At 40.7% G+C, this 17,526-nt stretch overlaps 1 protein-coding gene across 6 annotated transcripts in view; it reads right to left on the bottom strand.

Moving 5' to 3' along the window:
* The window catches only part of APP (amyloid beta precursor protein), a 265,110-nt gene that overhangs the window by 99,791 nt on the left and 147,793 nt on the right, over nt 1-17,526 (bottom strand). For 4 of the 6 annotated variants that reach the window (XM_025872545.2, XM_025872550.2, XM_025872531.2 and 1 more), the window contains exons 6-7: nt 14,766-14,968; nt 183-350 (exon numbers count right to left, since the gene is read on the bottom strand). In XM_025872545.2, coding sequence (XP_025728330.1) covers nt 183-350; nt 14,766-14,968 — 371 coding nt within the window. The remainder of the gene's footprint in view (nt 1-182; nt 351-14,765; nt 14,969-17,526) is intronic. The other 2 variants (XM_025872556.2, XM_025872562.2) reach the window with 1 other exon arrangement.

Here is a 17,526-nt window from a genome sequence, read left to right as displayed (position 1 = left end):
ATGTGTGCTCAGGGGGGAACGGACGGGAGGAGACGCCGGGCAGTTAGAGAAGTAGACAGAAAACGTGGTTAGTGGTAGCGACAGACCCGTTCCCAAGGACCAGGAAAACCAATCTGTTACAGAGAGCGGAATCAGTGGCGAGAAAGACGAAAGGTGGCCAGGCTTGAGGAAGGTCCACTTACTGACGCTGCCACACACGGCCATGCAGTACTCCTCTGTGTCAAAGTTGTTTCGGTTGCCGCCACATCCGCCGTAAAAGAACGGGGCGCACTTCTCTTCGGTCACATCAAAGTACCAGCGGGAGATCATTGCTCGGCATGGCCCTGTCTCGGCCTGTTCAGAGCACACCTCTAATCAGAGGAGACGTGGGGAACCACATTTAGCATGAAAAGGTACCAGCTCGCGGTTCACGCGCGTATTTACTTTTCTTATGCATCAGTCCTCCCCCGGGGGGTGACATGGGCTGGGATTACTAGGCAGATTCTGCCCAACATTTTAATCACCTACCAGGACTTTGGAATGACCTCTGAAATAGAGGCTGTGCGTGCTCATCTGGTTTAATGAGCGTAGCTTAGTAGAAGTAAAAGGATTCAAGCTGGAGGTCAACGTATCTTTTAGCCGCTTTTAGATTAATAGTAAATGCCCCAAAGTGTCTGCACATCGAAATATTTCTACACTCTAAGAAATAAACTTCTCTTCTAGAATAACCTTAAGTCAGCTTTAAAGGTAAAAGGATTGTGTCTGCTTCTGATGTAAAAAACGTACCCTCTCACAAACATCTGATTGTTTTCCTTCATGAAGGGCAGCCTTGCCTCAGAGTATAAAATAATTACATGTATTTTGAATTTAATCCAGTTTGCGGAGAACCAGCCTGTCCACTGACCATATTTGAAAACATATGTAACATCTGTAAATGTGACTTACAGCTGATTATATTAACTTTAGTTAAATACAATTTTTGATTTTTCATTCATCTGTCCTTTGGGCAATAATGTCACAAACAATAAGACATCGTCAACCAACTCTAATTTGTTAATACATACCGAGTACCATTTTACCTTAAAGCACATCTCACCTGTCAACATACTTTGCCACCCTCCCCAAGATCAGCGCCACGATCACAGATTGATCCAAGTGTCATAACCTCTCTGTTTCCATTTGTAAAGTTATGGTGATTAGAAAAGGAACTCTTCCTCCCATGTGTATTCCATTTTTGTTACAAGTAAAACAATTCTCCCTCTGAGTTTCTGTCTTGCCCTAGCTAGGCTTATAGAGAAACTGTGGATGCCTGAGCCCACACAGATGTCTTGCTTATGAGTTTTCCTATCATACCAAGGAAAAGCGCAAAGCGTTCTTCTCAAAATGCAAAACTCAGAGCTTCCAAATTAGGAATATTCAACAACATTCCTCTGTTCAGTCCTTTAATCATTCACTCAAAGACAAAGATCCACACTGTCCATGTAAATGAGAACTACTGTTTAACCTCCCTGTACCCCACTTATTGCTCTTTCCAATTGAGACTGAGGTGATGGCAAAACCAGGAGCTACCACCACCATGATGACATCGACGGTCAGCACGGAGCTCAGAAGGTGCGTGGCAAATACTGTGCAGGCGAAAAGCCGGTGTGACGGATATCCAAGGTGGTTCTGGCTCTCTTTAGTTGGTTTTCAGATGGACCTATCTGGCTCCAGGAGCATCAGCGCTTAAGGCCACCCATCTCTAATGTCTTCTCATTCAGTACTGCTGCTTTAGAAGTCCATCCTTGCCAAGCCATGATGTATTTTCAGTTTGTTTTCTGCACACAGACCTCTCCTGGACGATGAGAATCTGCCATCCCATTCACACAAGCTCCCCATCCACTTGTGTAAGTTATCTCCCATAAAGTAAAGGACTGGTAGTCGTATTTATAAAGGATAAAATAAGTTTTGGGAGTGGGGGAGAGCCTGATCACCTCTCAGTTACTGACAAAGCAGCTTCTGGGCTGTAGAGCTAAAAGCCACACGCCCCAGAGGTGGGCTCCCTGGAAACCACAGCCATCAGCTGTCTCCACTCCTGGACCTTAACGACTCTCTCTCTCCCAGCTGCAAGAAACACCTTTTCAGGCTCTCTCGTTATTTCCCTCACCAATCTGCACATGTTTATGTGACAGGCTCTTTCTTGTTGCGAAGATGTGGTAATATTCATCATTAATCCCTTCCTCAGGCTGTACTCATTGCAACAAGACTGCCAGGCAACGCATGATGTCTTCTGAGCCTACCCTGTGGGTGAAGTTGGCCCTGGAGTTGCCAGAGGCCGCTGCTAGCAAGAAAGGCACAGGGTGTCACAGGACCATCGGCAACAAAACCCATCGTGCCTCAACAACTCACCGAGGTCCTCATATTTTATACATCTTAGTACCAAGTACGTGTGGTCTTGTACTCGTCTGCTGCAGGCCCCACGTGACCATCACGGCTGTGCAGGGGCAGGAACCTGTCTCTACGGTATCTCCTGTGTACTAAATAAAAGTGAGAGAATTTGGGGTAGGGGGAAAAGTGAAGTCATGGGAAAAAAGAATGCTGATCAAAGGACAGGATCTGTGATAGATATCTGCCTTTGTTGTCACCTCATAATCTCTTCTGATCAAGGCAAAACCTCCCAGGCCGGAACTCAAACGGCATTTTAATATAGTGTCGTTTTCTTATACTGCAAGTGAAACATTTGCATTCCATTCATTTAATTTTTCTTCTGCCTCGTTCAAAAATGGCTATGAAACCCCTTTGTCACACCTAAATTTGCAGAGTCCCAGTCAACCAGAAAAAGCATTCAGGACTCGAAATCCATTCATACGTCAACTAAGTAAATGGAATGAACCACATGATGAGCCCACAATTCTTGCTGGCGTCTCCAGCTGCAAGGGTCTTGGCCCATCAATCCGAAAAGGCAAAGATCGGAGTGACACCACATTTGGGGAGTGTTTTGGTGGCTCTCCTGACATTATCAGGGCTGTTGCACTCTTAACATTGAAGGCCTCACATAGTTTCATGACTCTGGTGTATGTGGACAAGGTGAGACACAGCCATCAATCCCACAGTACTCACACAGAACATGCGACAACGTGGCCAGAGTTGGTATAATAGTGTGTGATAACCTTATGTCAAATAACTAATGTATCGGGCAGTACCCACACGGGAGCCTCCAGAACAGGGGTATGAATGGCTCTCTGTCACTTTGGGACCTCTCAAAGACAAGGACTCTGTCTGGCTGGTTCTGATCTGCTGACGTGGAGGAATGCATTCCAGCTGGCTTGAACCGGAGCAAGCAGGCAGGAGAGAAAGGGTAGTTTGTAATCCCGCCAATCTTCAGCACCGCCGTCCTACCATGGAGCTGACCTCTCCCAACTTTCCTTCTGGCTAGGACTCGAACATCAACTTCCTCAAGTACTAGGGCTCATTTCAGAGGGGACTCAGTGGGAAATTATTTACAATACCATCAACTTATGCAGAGCATTTAGACCTTCTAGGACTGTAATCCCCCTAAAACAGAATCCACTTGAAAATTAAAACTGCAGTTTTTTTTTCTCCACCTTCATTTTCTTCTCAAAATGTAAAATAAGAAGTAAAAAGACTCACATTTTAAAGCCATTCAAATTCCAATCCACCTTCATTTCTATTCAAAGTAAATCTTCCATACCATAATGAAGAAAATTTGCCCAGAATAACAGAAGCAGGGGTCTTTCTCAGAATGCTTAAAGTCAGACAGAAATACTGGCCCAGACTTACATAGACATCTAAGGAACGATGATCTTTGTTTACTCATATTTAATTCTTAAACTTCTAAGATCACAAATAGGTTTCTCAATCTTCATCTAGCTGAATTCTGCTGGCAGGGAAGGCTTAATCTCTTCTTTCAGAATAGCTCTATCCACCCTTTAAGACAAGAGACCATTTAATAAACTGGAATACTAGTATACACAAAGCATATGAGCTTATGTGCTTAAAAACCAGCTCTATGCATTTTATATCTTTGTAAGATAGGCCCTTGCCAAGATCTGGGCTGGTTTCAACACTAAATTCCATTTTCTAAAAAATAATAATATACAAATACAATATAGGAGCAAAGCTGGAGCTCCCTACACTATATAAAATGTTTAGGCAGTCCACTGTCCAAAAAATAATGCTTTAACCACAAAAAATTAACTCTAAATAGATGTCAAATTGAAGTAAACTTTATTGTGGACAACCAAACTTAGAAAACTGTATACTTTAAAAAAATGTCAGCATGAAGACAGCCGTGAAAGTGGCAGCTAGGATGAGGGGAAAATCACCACTTTCCAAAGTACAATAAAGATAATGCCTCCTTAAAAAGCAAGATTAATGGGCGCCTGGCTGGCTCAATGAGTAGAGCATGCAACTCCTGATCTCAGGGTCATGAGTTTGAGCCCCACACTGGGTGTGGAGCCTACTTAAAAAAATAATAAGTAATGTAAAAAGTGTTTTAAAAAACAAAAAGCAAAATTAATAGATTAACAAATAATTAGCTTTAAATAAAGCACTAACTAAAGAATAATTTTAGAATAATGTAAAGCTTTTTATTATTCATTTTTAATAATTAAATTTCAATTATTCTGACTACTGGCATATGTGAAAATAAAACCAGTATTGTATGGAATGTGTAAGGTTTAAATTTACAAATTCTGAGAAAGTAATCACCTGAATAATCCTAGAAGGCTCTTTTATAGAAAGCTAGAAATTATATATTCTGATATTGTAAAGAAACAAAAAAAATTATGTAGGAGAATTTCTCCATATGCTGCAAGAATATATGCAGAATTAAAGTTCAGATATAGTACAAATATACCTATTTTCTTTGAGCTAAAAATTACATACCTTGAAACTTTATTTTTTTTTTTAAGTAGTCTCCACGCTCAGCGTGGAGCCTCATGTGGGGCTTGAACTCACAACCCTGAGACCAAGACCTGAGCTGAAATCAAGAGTTGGATGCTTAACTAACTGAGCTACCCAGGCACTCCCATACCTTGAAAATTTAGAGTACAAAGGGCAAATATAAGAAGACAAATGCAATCTGACTTTGTAATAAATCACTTGTTTAATGTTAACAGTAAAATAAAAGCAATGACAGAAATATTAAAATCTACTAAATATGCTTATCTTTAATATTTCCAATAAGTTTTGACTGATCTGCCTAATCATTCAATTAATAATGAATATGGCCAGTTTCAACGCAGTTTATAATAACTACCTTTCAGCCTAAGTAAGTTATTTCTGCAATTCTAAATATTACTATAGGGTGCAACTTTGTGTGCCTAAGTTATTAGAACACATCTTATATTCTGTTGAATAAAGTACACAGATTTGTGTTTAACTCCTAAGTAAAATTTTAAAAAGGCAACATACCAGAAAAACAATGATTGTTTTAAGAGTGTATTTTTTGCTACAATAGATACATGTACTTTTAATTAAAAGGAAATTTTATAATGTGCTTGCAAATATTAGCAAGTAGTCATCAGAAAACCTGTCGAATAGAAAATAATTCTGATCAGGGCAATAAATGACCAGATATTTATTATCTAGTAATCGTTTTTCATGAAATAAAGGCATATACAAATAGGTAAACAAGCTTGGACCAAATGTCTTGTAACAAATCTCACTTAAGCCCCAAATATGGTTTGGACTATGTAAACAAGTGATGGGAACAGCTGTGCGTGGTCATGAAATCACTGACTCAGTAAGAAATGACGGGTGTCAGGGAAGTCTCTAGAAGGCATCTGTAGTTGGCTAGACTGTTAACTGAATTGTGTTGATTCTCTGAGGTTATCTCATACATCTGTCATTCCAATTATACCTGACCCAATTCTCACATCTCCCCATGATGAAAAAGTCTTCATAAAATGCCACCCGAAGGAGATCCACTTGTAAGGATTTAGACTCATGGGTAACTCCCGTGGTGGCGGTGCTGGCCGCATCCACAAAAGGGCACCATTATGACTTTTTCTGATTTCTTTGTTTCCTGTTTGTTATGGGAATAAACTTGTTTTTCACGGAGCTGTGTGGTTAGAGCAACACAGTATTGTAAGAAGCTCCGAACTCTGAATAAGATAAGAAGAGGTCATGTCCTCTGCTGGAAATAAGGCAAAGTGATTTTTCTTAGTGACGGAGAGGCAGGGTATACTGGGAAACTGATTATCTCCGGGGGCGGGGAGTGTGATTTATAATGTTCAATGATTAACATGGTCTAAGTACTCCCGCCATTGGTATTTCAAGATATCACTGGTTGTGGCTCACAAAATTCCTGTATAATCACCTTTTACAGGATAGCAGGAGTTATCTACACTGCACCAATGAGAGGAATTATAAAGGCACAAGTGAAACTAGTCACAATTGCATTTGTAGGAAGATAGTAAGAGTCTTCTAATTTGCTTGGTCTTGAGAGCTGAATTTTTACAAAATTGCTCAGTGGGAAGACACATCAGGGTTCTTTCACACTTGGTGACATTTGATAATATATTAAGAACACCCCCACCATAGATAAGGATGGTTTTCCCTTTCAGTTTCTTATTCCGGGTCTCAATCTCCTACATCTGCAAGGTATGAAGGGCATGCAATGCTACTAGAAACTACCCCTCAAAGTGCAGTCCATGGATCAACAGGGCCAGTATACCTGGGTCTCAGGAGCCATTCCAGAGGTCTTTCTCTGAATCTATGTTTAGCAAGTTGCCTCAGTGGCTTGAATGGACATTACGGTTTAAGAAAGCAGTGTGATAAACCCTTTTATGTGCAGCTGAAATGTCGAAACCAGATATGGAAGATTCAATCACTTTCTGAAACAACCAGAGGGGAAGGATGAGTAAAAAAGAAGCACAGGTTTTTGGCTTATCAAGAGAGGAATACAACATATTTTAGTAGAGGTATTAAGACTCAATTATGCTCTATCTCAAAAACTTAATTTTAAGAGTTAGCCATACATATTTCTTTGACAGTTTCAATACTTGTGCCTTAAATCCAATACCAACATAGTCATTTTCTTACATACATGTCTATGAAAACTTAGACTTCTCAGAAATCTGAATTTAAGTGATAATGTTCTTGTAACATGCCAGAACACCAGAAATAAAGTTATTATTTTTATTTAGAGAAATAAACAAAGAAGCAATGAAGGAGGCTTGAAATTTACTTTCTTTTATCACCAACAAAAAAGGATGCTTCTAGATAATGCCAGTCCTTCGTGGAGGACAATCCTGCTCTTTCATGACCTTTTTGGGGGGGAGACTGGGTGTGTCCACCTTGCCATTTTAGCTGGTCTCTTGTCACAGGACCCCCTACTCAGTGAGGTAAACGGACTGGCGAAAATGGCATGCCTCTGAAAATGACATGATGTCTAAATGAATAATGAATTGTTCTCTCACTTTCTAGATTCTTTTATTATGTTTGATTTTTTTTTAATTGCAAATTCCATGCTGTATAGATATATGCAATTGTTGTGTCTGAGGCATTTGTACATTTTTTGAATAGCAACTGATTTGGGGAAAAACATGAGGAAGACTAGTATTTTTTTTTTTTAAACCGGTTTCTGGACTTGGAAAGAATTATTTTTTATTTTTATAGATTTGGACATAATTGCATTAAAATGCCTTTGGCTGATTATGCCCATTACTAACACTGAGTCTTGAAACATACAGTGTAGGAATGGAACATGAAAAGTACAAGCCATGAGCACCACTAGCCATGTAAAATATCAAGCAAATGAAGTTCAAAAGTATAATTTCCTATGCGGCCATGCAGATCTTTGGGAATATCCTAAACCACTGATTTCTGCACTTTATGGTATGCAAATTATATCAATAAATTTATTAAAAAATAGAAAACTATTTATGTATACACACAATTTTTTATATGGCTCTCATCCTCACTCTGACATTTTAAGCAAACTACCTGACTAGGCTTTCTGAATTGGCACCATCCAGCTACCTGAAAAGAAGTGGTCAATGTCATGCTCGGTCTCTGTCAAAGCGTGTTTCAAACACCTCAACATCAATGGCTATCATGCCATGGGCACCATCAAGAACGGGCTGCCACCTGTCACATCTATGCCCAGTACCAACATGAGTTCTCTCAACGTCGTTAGGAAGGATGCTACATTCTGGTCCAGGAACAGAGGTGTATCTTATTGGCCCTTAGTCGTAATACTGAGGGAAAGGCTTCTTCGAAAGGGAGGAGCCATTATCTCTTTGCCTTGTTCCCAAATACAGACTGGAGCTTTATTTTCATTTTTGGGCAGCACGCTGTTAGGAGGCCTTCAACAAGAGTATGTGAGCACATTTTATGTTCCCAAGTCATGCTCGGTTTTCCCCCAAACCTGGTAAAAGGTTAAATATGAATGATAAGTAAGAATCCTATTAGTGAATCAGAGGACACCTTGTTAAGTGCCACATCCATTACAGACAGGTAACAACGAGATGTCAGAATTAGGCTAAGGTTTGGTTCCTCTACCCTGGAGATCGGTGCAAGCCACTCTGATTTATTTACGACAGTTTTCGAATTCCTTCCTTTTGGTGCTCTATAAACTGGCAAATCTCGATTCTTCTTGAAAATCACTCCTATGCCAAATTCTCATCAATGCCTTCGTTAAAACTGAGGCTGAGCACTCTCCTTCCTCTGTGCTGTCGAAGTGCCTTACCAGCCAGGTCGAAGAGACTTGTGTCTCTCCCCAGGAGGGAGTGTGCAGGAATGGCTGGGAGCAACATGACAGAGCCACCCTAATTCATATCCCTGTGCCCCCAGGAACCAGCGCAATACCCAGAACCTAAGAGTGTCTGGTTGATGTTGGTGGAACATTCAGCAGTAAATCACATGGTGCTGCTCCCAGATTAATGACTACCAGAGAGAGAAGAGAAATAATTTCCTTCTGCAGAGTTCAGTCATCTAGCCCAAGGCAAACAACATTAGATCAAACTTTTTAACTTCATCATCATATACGATGCTTAAAGAGCTACCTGTATCAGTCTCTGTCCATTTAATAGATGAACTTTCAAGAGGTTCAAAATACCCGCAAGAAATGAAACAGTATCTTGAAATGCAGTAGCATTTAATATTATCTGGCTTGAATTTTCAGCTAGACATAAAATTTAACTGCAGGTATTTTAATATACAATGTATGTTCATAAAAAAATATTTTAACCAAGAAACCGAGTTAGGTTGTTTTTCTTAACATGTATAAATATTACCTCTATTATACCAATAGATATGGATACAGCACATTTTATGTTTTTTATAATTAAAAAAACTAATCTGTTGGTTTATCTTTGGCATTCCTAATTAGTAGTGAACATTAGTTCTCTGAAAAATCAGAATAATGCTTATAATCGTGACAACCATAGCACTATAGGTTAATTGAACACTTACTGTCTACCAGGAACTGCGTTAAGTGTTTCTCATAGATTACACTTCACTGGATCCTCACCAAATGATTAAAATGAGGTAAGTATTATTAAACCCCACTTTACAGAGGGAAGCAGTGGGATTTCAAGGTTCTTTGACTGACGCAAATTTACATGGTTAGGTGACAGAGCCGGGATTTGATTCTGGGCAGCCTGCGCTTTTAAAACAAACCACTTACAATGTGCCAGGCATTACAGTAAATGCTAAACATGGATCAGCTAACACATTTGTTCAAAAAACATGAACCGTCTTATCAGCATCTATACCACACACATGAAAAAAGACTTAACCAAGGTTATTTAACTAGCCCAAGGCCATAAAATCATTAAAAATTCTCTCTTGAACACTTGACTAGTCTGCCTCTAAACAAAATAAAACTACTTTAATGAAATTAACCTGGCAGGGTAGTATCTGAAATATAAAAACTTCCTAATATTTTTTTCTTTTTTTTCAGATTTGTTTGAGAGAGCACAAGCACATGGGTGGGGGAGTGGCAGAGGGAGAGGGAAAAAAATCTCAAGCAGACTCCCCGCTGAGCTTGGAGTCGTCTGGGGCCTCGATCTCATGACCCTGAGATCATGACCTGAGACACAACCAAAAGTCAGATGCTTAAATAACTGAGCCAGCCAGGTGCCCCTCCTAATATTTTTCTCATGACTCATATCAGGGGTTTTCTGTAAGGACCCAGATAGTAAATACTTCCAGCTTTGCAGGCCCTACGGTGTCTCTTGCAACTACTCCATTCTGCCTCTGGAGCAAGAGAGCAGCTATGGACAATACGTAAACAAATGGGATTGGTTGTCTCCTAATAAAACCTTTGTATTAGAAAGCAGGTGACTGGCCATATATGGCCCATGGTCATAGATTGCTGACCCCTGATCATCATTAGTATTATTTAAGTAACAATTCTAAAATTTAGGAAAGGATCAGTGTGAGATAATAGTAAGATGAATATATGACTACAGCAAAGGAATACACATCTACCAGGGAGCACAGGTTAAACTGAACCAGTATGTATCTGTAAACAAAAGGAAAAGGAAAAAGAAAATGTAGACATTAATGAAGTAGAAATAACCTGGCCCATTTGGATCTGAATGCTGGCTTCACCACCTCCCATCTTTGTGACCATGGACAGTTAAAAAAAAAAAAAAAATTCTCCAGGCCTTAGCTGTAAATGGAGAAATAAAATTTCTACCACAGGGCACAGTTACAAGGATTAAAGATAGAAGTAGCTGCCCTCGAGCGGTAGGCAAGTCCATCTCATAACATAGCTACCTCCCCACGACACTTTCCACAGGAGGAGTGCCTGGCTATCAGCAGGGGCACAGTGAATATCTGCTGAACAAATGAGCAGAAGAAAAAAACCAGACTAATTCTAGATGGAGAAAACAGGCTAGAATAAATCAAACATTATGTCATTTATTATAATACCAAAGTTTAATCAGAGTTTAGAATCCATGGATGAGTCAGAAGCTGCCCTGACATCTTGGGTTATGAAGTGTTATCCCTTCTCAAATCACAGAAAATTAGGAGCAAGAATCTAATATACTGTTGTTTTACTCAAACTGGTATTGGCTTATTCCCCTGGGTCAATATCCAAGTTTTCCTGAAGTACTAAAACCAATAAATCCTAAAGCCAGATGGCTGTAGTAGGGTGCTCACTTTTCCCCCTGGAATTGGTAACAGAGTGAGAACTGATATCTTCCCACTTCAGCACCATTCATTCTAATACAATACAGCGGAAAATTTTATGACTGTGCCAGAACGTCCTATACTTTCGTTCCCTCTACCTATTTCTTTCAAATTTAAACAGGTTATAGAACGATTGAGTTTTTGTTATGAAGCACATTAAAGAATGGTATTAGTAGCAATATGCTACTAATGAAGAAACAATTTTCTTATTAAGCAGGGCTGTAAATCACATTTTCTCTTTGGGCACTGAAACGTTAACATTGAAAACGAGATTGTGAGCCTCTTTTCAATATCTCTTCTTTGCAAGTCGCTTCTGATTTTTATTTTCAGCATGCGAGCAGGCTCCTCACAAGTCGAGTCTTACAAAGTCAGCAATCGGGTATGGCATTGCTGGGCTTCATCATCCGGGGAGAGTTAGCTGGGGGTACAGAAAACTCTCTGACGTGGACCCAACACACCATAACATGTTTCTTTCCCAGAAAGCCTTGCTTCAATTACACTTTTGTCCATTTCAGGAGTCTTCCATGGGATGGATGGATCCCTATTAAAAGCTCTTCTAGAGACACTTGGGTGGCCCAGTCGGTTAAGCATCTGCCTTCCGCTCAGGTCATGATCCCGGGGTCCTGGGATCGAGTCCCGCATCGGGCTCCCTGCTCAGCGAGTAGCCTGCTTCTCCCTCTGCCTGCTCTGCCTGCTGCTCCCCCTGCTTGTGCTCTCTCTCTCTGACAAATAAACAAATTAAAAAAAAATAAATAAAAGCTCTTCTATTTCTAGCATTAACAGTTGGTACCATAAATGACCACATGGTGTGTTTAGAAGGTCACTGTTACTGCTCTTCTTGCCATCAACATTATTAACTTGTTATCTTTTAGGGCTAGCGTCTTCAAAACAAAACAAAACAAACCAAAAACCCGAAAAAAAAACCCAACTCTCTAGCCGGGAGATTTTTTTTTTTAAATTTCTTTTAATTGCCTTCGCCTTTCTACAGAAAATACTGTAAAAACTTATGTTCCTCTATGTTCTAGCTTAGCTAATAATGCCACATTGAGAGAAAAACTCAAGCAAAAGAACTGGACTTATTTAGAACATAAGACTGTATTATCTCAAGAGAACTCTGCCTTGGTTTGGAATATTGGCCTAAGTTTATGTGGCACTTTCTCATGACACTGCATTAATTATGACAGTCCCTGTTCACCCAACCACTCACAGCAGTAACATCATAACAAAATCTCTTCATTGTTTCTACCAGAAAAATCCTCAGCACATGGTAGGTCCTGAAGTGATCACCCTCAGCTGATGCTCGTCCTTTGCCAGCCTGGCATTGAAATTCTGCACATTTTAGCCCCAACCTAATTTTCCTGTAACTGTGTCATCTAAAGACATCTGCTCTTGCTTAAATCGGACTGACCTTGTCTCTGAAACATGCCATGTACCTGCCTATGGCAAACCTGTGTTGCCATCTTGAGTGCCTCTAAAGAATGCTAGAATAAAATCTACTGGTAGACCTACTACGAGCCCTTGTACTTCTAATTCAGATGCCATCTCCTCTGTAGAGCCTTCTCTGATCCCTTACTCTTTGCAGTAGGCTCTGGGCGCGTACTTTTAAACACAGATGACTTTGTGTTTCTTTGCCTTAAATTTCCTACTAGATTTGAACACCCATGAGGGTCGGCTCTCCTGTGTGTTCTCATCATAGGATCCACTAAGCCCAGCAAAGTGGCTTATACTAAAAAGGTGCTTCAGAAATGAGTGTTGAGTAAGTGGGTGTTGATGATGTAAACAGCTGTCTTGATGGAGATCACCAGAACTTCAGAGCCACTGTAGAATACTAGCTGCTGTAACCAGTAGTCACACAACCTGGAGCTTTCAAGAAGAGAAGCTCTGAAAAATCTGTCCTTTCCCTGCTAGGAAAATAGAAGCTAACAAGTTCATTTAACCACAGATGGTCCTAAGGGGCACATGAAACACACTCCAGGAAAGGATGCTTCGGGTATTGAAAAAAACCGTGGCTCAAACAAAACGTGCATCTACTTAAATGTATACCTGCTTACACAAGCCTTTACGTGCTGAATGCAAAAAGAAGTTGTCATTAAGTAGGGAACGATAAAGTTAAACAGTCTATCTTCTACTCTATTTTGTAAAGAATATGTGACTCTTTCAAAGAATTTTTAAGTTAACTCTGAGTGCTCAACTCGGAATCATCTCGGTTTTAAAAGCTACAAGTTAAAGAAACACAGAACCTCAAACACACTAGTTTTAAGTGAAAGGAGCCAGACACAGAAGACCACGTATGACGCCACTTATAGTAAATGTCTAGAAAAGGCAAATCTGTAGAGACATAAAGCGGACTGATTATTGCTTAGGGCAGGCGGTGAGAACAAAGATGAACTGAACGGGTGTGAGGAATCTCATTGGGATGATGGAAATGTTCTAAGACTGGATTATGATGATGGTCACATAATTTGGTAAATTTATTAAAGTCTCTGCGTTATACACTTATATACTAAAAATGAGTGAATTTCATATGTAAATTATACCTCAATGAAGGTATAAAAAGTGCAGTGAACGGAAGAAGACAGTACAGTGATGATTAGAAATCTACTTAAGGCCCAGAGAAAGTAACCCATTTTAAGCTCCAATTTAACAACAGAACTGAACTCGTCTTAGCTTAATAAAAAGTGAGAGGAGGACTTACAATATTGTAACATGCGTGGACAGACTTTAAAAGTATCTGAATACATTAAAACTCCACCCATCTGTATTCACCCCGTCTAATTCTATGACCATCTTTCACCATTTGCAAAACAAACGCCTAACCTTTAAGAAATGCAACCCAACAGTTCACTAGCTGCTATAATAACATTTGGTTGTTTAATGTAAACTCAATGCTTGCTTTTATTTCATGGAGACAAAAAAGGAAGTCTGTTAGTTCATTCACGTCACAACATTCTCAACAGGACCATTACTTAAACAGAAACAAAAAGTCTGAAGATATTAACACTGTATCTACCTCTCAAAGAAAGCATTGCCGCTCCCCCCAGTAAAACAGTGTAAAGACAACACAAAAGTCATCCAAGTTAAATTTCCCAGCAAAAAGTAGTGTGACAACTCCCCAAATGTCGTTCTTCTTTAATGAAATTTAATTCCAACTATTCACTAAATCTCCACTAAGATTTATCTAAAACCTTCTACAAGGCATGCCCTCTGCATGATGCTAAGTAAAAGCCTGTCCTTGCCTTCAAGGAGCTCATAGTCCAGGTGGCAAAAGAGGCAACAGGTAGTAAGAGTGTAAGGAATACCCACGGCCAGGGGCATACCAAGGAGGTCACCTAACCCGGCCTCTGCCAGAAGAGACGGCGGCTGGGCAGGGGGCGGTTTGCAGAACCGGGTGGGACGTGCCAAGCAGCATACACAAGGCACAGAACAGGCTGTAAATCAGGATGTCACATTATTTGAAATGAACTGTTGGACGGCTTGTTAGACCCAAGAGAGTTTAACAAGCATAAGACTTGTGTGACTCTGAATTTTATTTCTGGTGGGGGAAGGCCGGGGTGGTAGGCTGGAGAGAAATTTCAAACTCTGGTATAGATGCTTTCCGTTTTCCCTAACAGAGGAGATCCAAGTCAACAGTGAGTTACCTCGGACCACCTCTTCCACGGACTCCGTGGTGGTGGTGGTGGTTGTGGCGATGCTGGTGGTCCTCTCCGGGGCCTCTTCATAGGGTTCTTCTGCCTCTTCCTCTACCTCCTCACCAACCTCACCATCCTCGACGCCCTCGGCTGCTTCTTCCTCAACATCAGCCACTTCCTCCTCCTCTGCTACTTCCACCACTTTGTCTTCGCTGGAGCAGGAAATAAAAATAACAGTAATAGTCATTTAAACAAATTTCAGGAAAGGGGGAGGGGAACCAACAGCAAAGGCTTTTGGCAATTCGAGAGGGAATGTGGCATCAAAGAAAACACATGCACGAGACTTGAAGCCGGCAGGTCAAAGTAGGAATCCCAGCTCAGCAGATCTAGTGTTCTGTTTTTTTTTTTTTTCTTAAGATTTTATTTATTTGAGAGAGAGCGAGCGAGTGAAAGAGAGAGCACGAGCGGAGGGGCATAGGGAGAGGGAGAAGCAGGCTCCCCACTGAGCAGGAAACCAGATGCAGGACTCGATCCCAGGACCCTGGGATCATGACCTGCATCGAAGGCAGATGCTTACCGACTGAGGCACCCAGGCACCCCAAGTCTATAGTGTTTTACCCCTTCTTAGTTTACATAGTTGCAAAAAGGGTATACTGTGATTCCAATTATATGCTATTCTGGGAGAGGCAAAAATTATGGAGACCATTAAAAAGATCACTGGTTCCTGGGGAGTTGGGGTAAAAAAGGGAGGGATGAATAGGCAGAGCACAGGGGATTCGTAGAGCAGTGAAATTACTCTGTACGATACTCTAACAGTGAACACAGGACACATGCATTTGTCAAAACCAACAGAACTGTACAAAACAAAAGTGAACTCTAATAACTAATGTATCAATATTGGACCAGATGTACCATTCTCATGAAAATGTTAACAACAGAGGAAATGTGGGGGTGGCCAGAGAAGGGGGAGAGGGGGACACCTGCTCAAATTTTCTGTAAACCTAAAGCTGCTCTAAAGAAATAAAGCCTATTAAACAGGATAGAGGAAGGAGGCTACCCAAAACTGAGTTTGCTGTGTGCAGATGACTCCTCATAATGTATATGGAAAATACCACACAGCATCTGCACGGTAGATACTCGTTTAGTAAAGGTGGAAACTGGTTCAACTATTGCGATTCGAAGTTTCAACTGGATATGGATGAGGAAGAAAACACTCGGGTAAATAAATCTGTACTACCCAGTGGTCAGGAATGCCTACTGAAACTATACAACTGTGGTCCCTACTCTTGCTTCTTGAGTAAACACTGTGGATAATATTAAGTATTTCAGTGCTTCTCAAATGTCAGCGACTACCAGAATCACTTGGAAGGGTTCCTGAAACACAGAGCACTGGGCACCATCCCCCCGGGTTTCTGAATCAGTGGGTCTAGGATGGAGCCTGAGAATTTGTATTTCTAATAACTTCCTGGGTGATACTGATGCTGAAAGTCAGGGGGTGATATTCTGAGAACTGCTAGAATATGTAATACGGAGAAGAATGGTATCAGATAGTCAGTCAATCACAGTACAATTGGGAAGGGGATCAGAAGTAATACGTAGGGCATTAAATATGTAGATACTGATGCACAGTGGTGAGTAATAAATCAGCACACGTGGACAGAGGAAGAGGGGTATGTCTGGAACAAAATGAGAAAGCCCTAGTAAGATAGCCTTGTGGAAATTGTGTACCTGCAGTGCAGACATGGTCAAGAGCATCTGAAAGATGATAAATGAGGACAGGAACGTGTTAAACAGCAGAAGTATTTATCACACGCCATCTGGCCAGACAGGAGAAATACATGTTGCATCCTTGCTCAGATCACAGAAACAATAATGACAAAAGATCTAGATGTGGTGGAAGCCTGCAACGTACCAGAGCCTCTGCCATGGGTCTCACCTGACAAGCAGCATCACAGGAGTAAGACTGAGGGCTGCCATGCTGACAGGTTTGCCCAGAGAAAAAGAAACAGGGGGGGAATTATGACCCTGTGGCTGACTCTCGCCTAGAAGGAGAAGCTCGTTGGGCAGTGTATAGGAAGTCAGATTTCAAACACGTTAGGGGACGGGAACGGTAGGATTCCATGGTGTGGGAAGACAGAAAGGAAGAAGGCAAAAGAGGCTCCCACAAACGGAGCCAGAAGGACAGCCACGAGTAATTTTGTGGATGAAAAAGAAAAAGCTATGCCTTAAGGAGATGGAATACAGCACTAGAAGGAATTCCTTTAATCGGATTAACCCATAATTTAAGGAAATTTTATAGATGTTCTATAGAAATGTGTCCCACCTGCCAAGTGGAACACCTTTCTAATTCTGATTAAATATGATGCAAGGATAATAAATGAACACCTCCAAAGAAGTTGAAGCATGTGGCTAGAGAAAAAGGAACTTACTAAGCAGAATAACATTAATCATAATTTATTAGTGTGTTAATAAACGAAGTGTAATACAGAAGACCCTAACCAGTTACTTTAACATTTCCATATAAGACCAAGAAGAAAAAGGCAAAGAGGGAAAATGTTGCCACTGATCATCAGACGGTATAAGCCTTTATCTGCTTCAAGATAAATGGGGTGCCGTCGTTATTTCTTGATGACCTGAATTCCTGCACAGAAGTCTAACCGAGGCAACAATTCCAAAGAATTCTGAACTTAACAGCTACTCACTTAGATGCTCCAAATTTTACTCAGTATCCTGCCTCATTTTTCTAGAGAATCTCAATGTTGTACTACTG

This window comes from Callorhinus ursinus, unplaced genomic scaffold (assembly GCF_003265705.2).
Source record: "Callorhinus ursinus isolate GAN/ISIS: 27379988/994484 unplaced genomic scaffold, GSC_fseal_2.0 scaffold1, whole genome shotgun sequence".
NCBI lineage: Eukaryota > Metazoa > Chordata > Mammalia > Carnivora > Otariidae > Callorhinus > Callorhinus ursinus.
The sequence above is the reverse complement of the archived record's forward strand: the minus strand, read 5'-3'. Positions and strand labels throughout refer to the sequence as shown.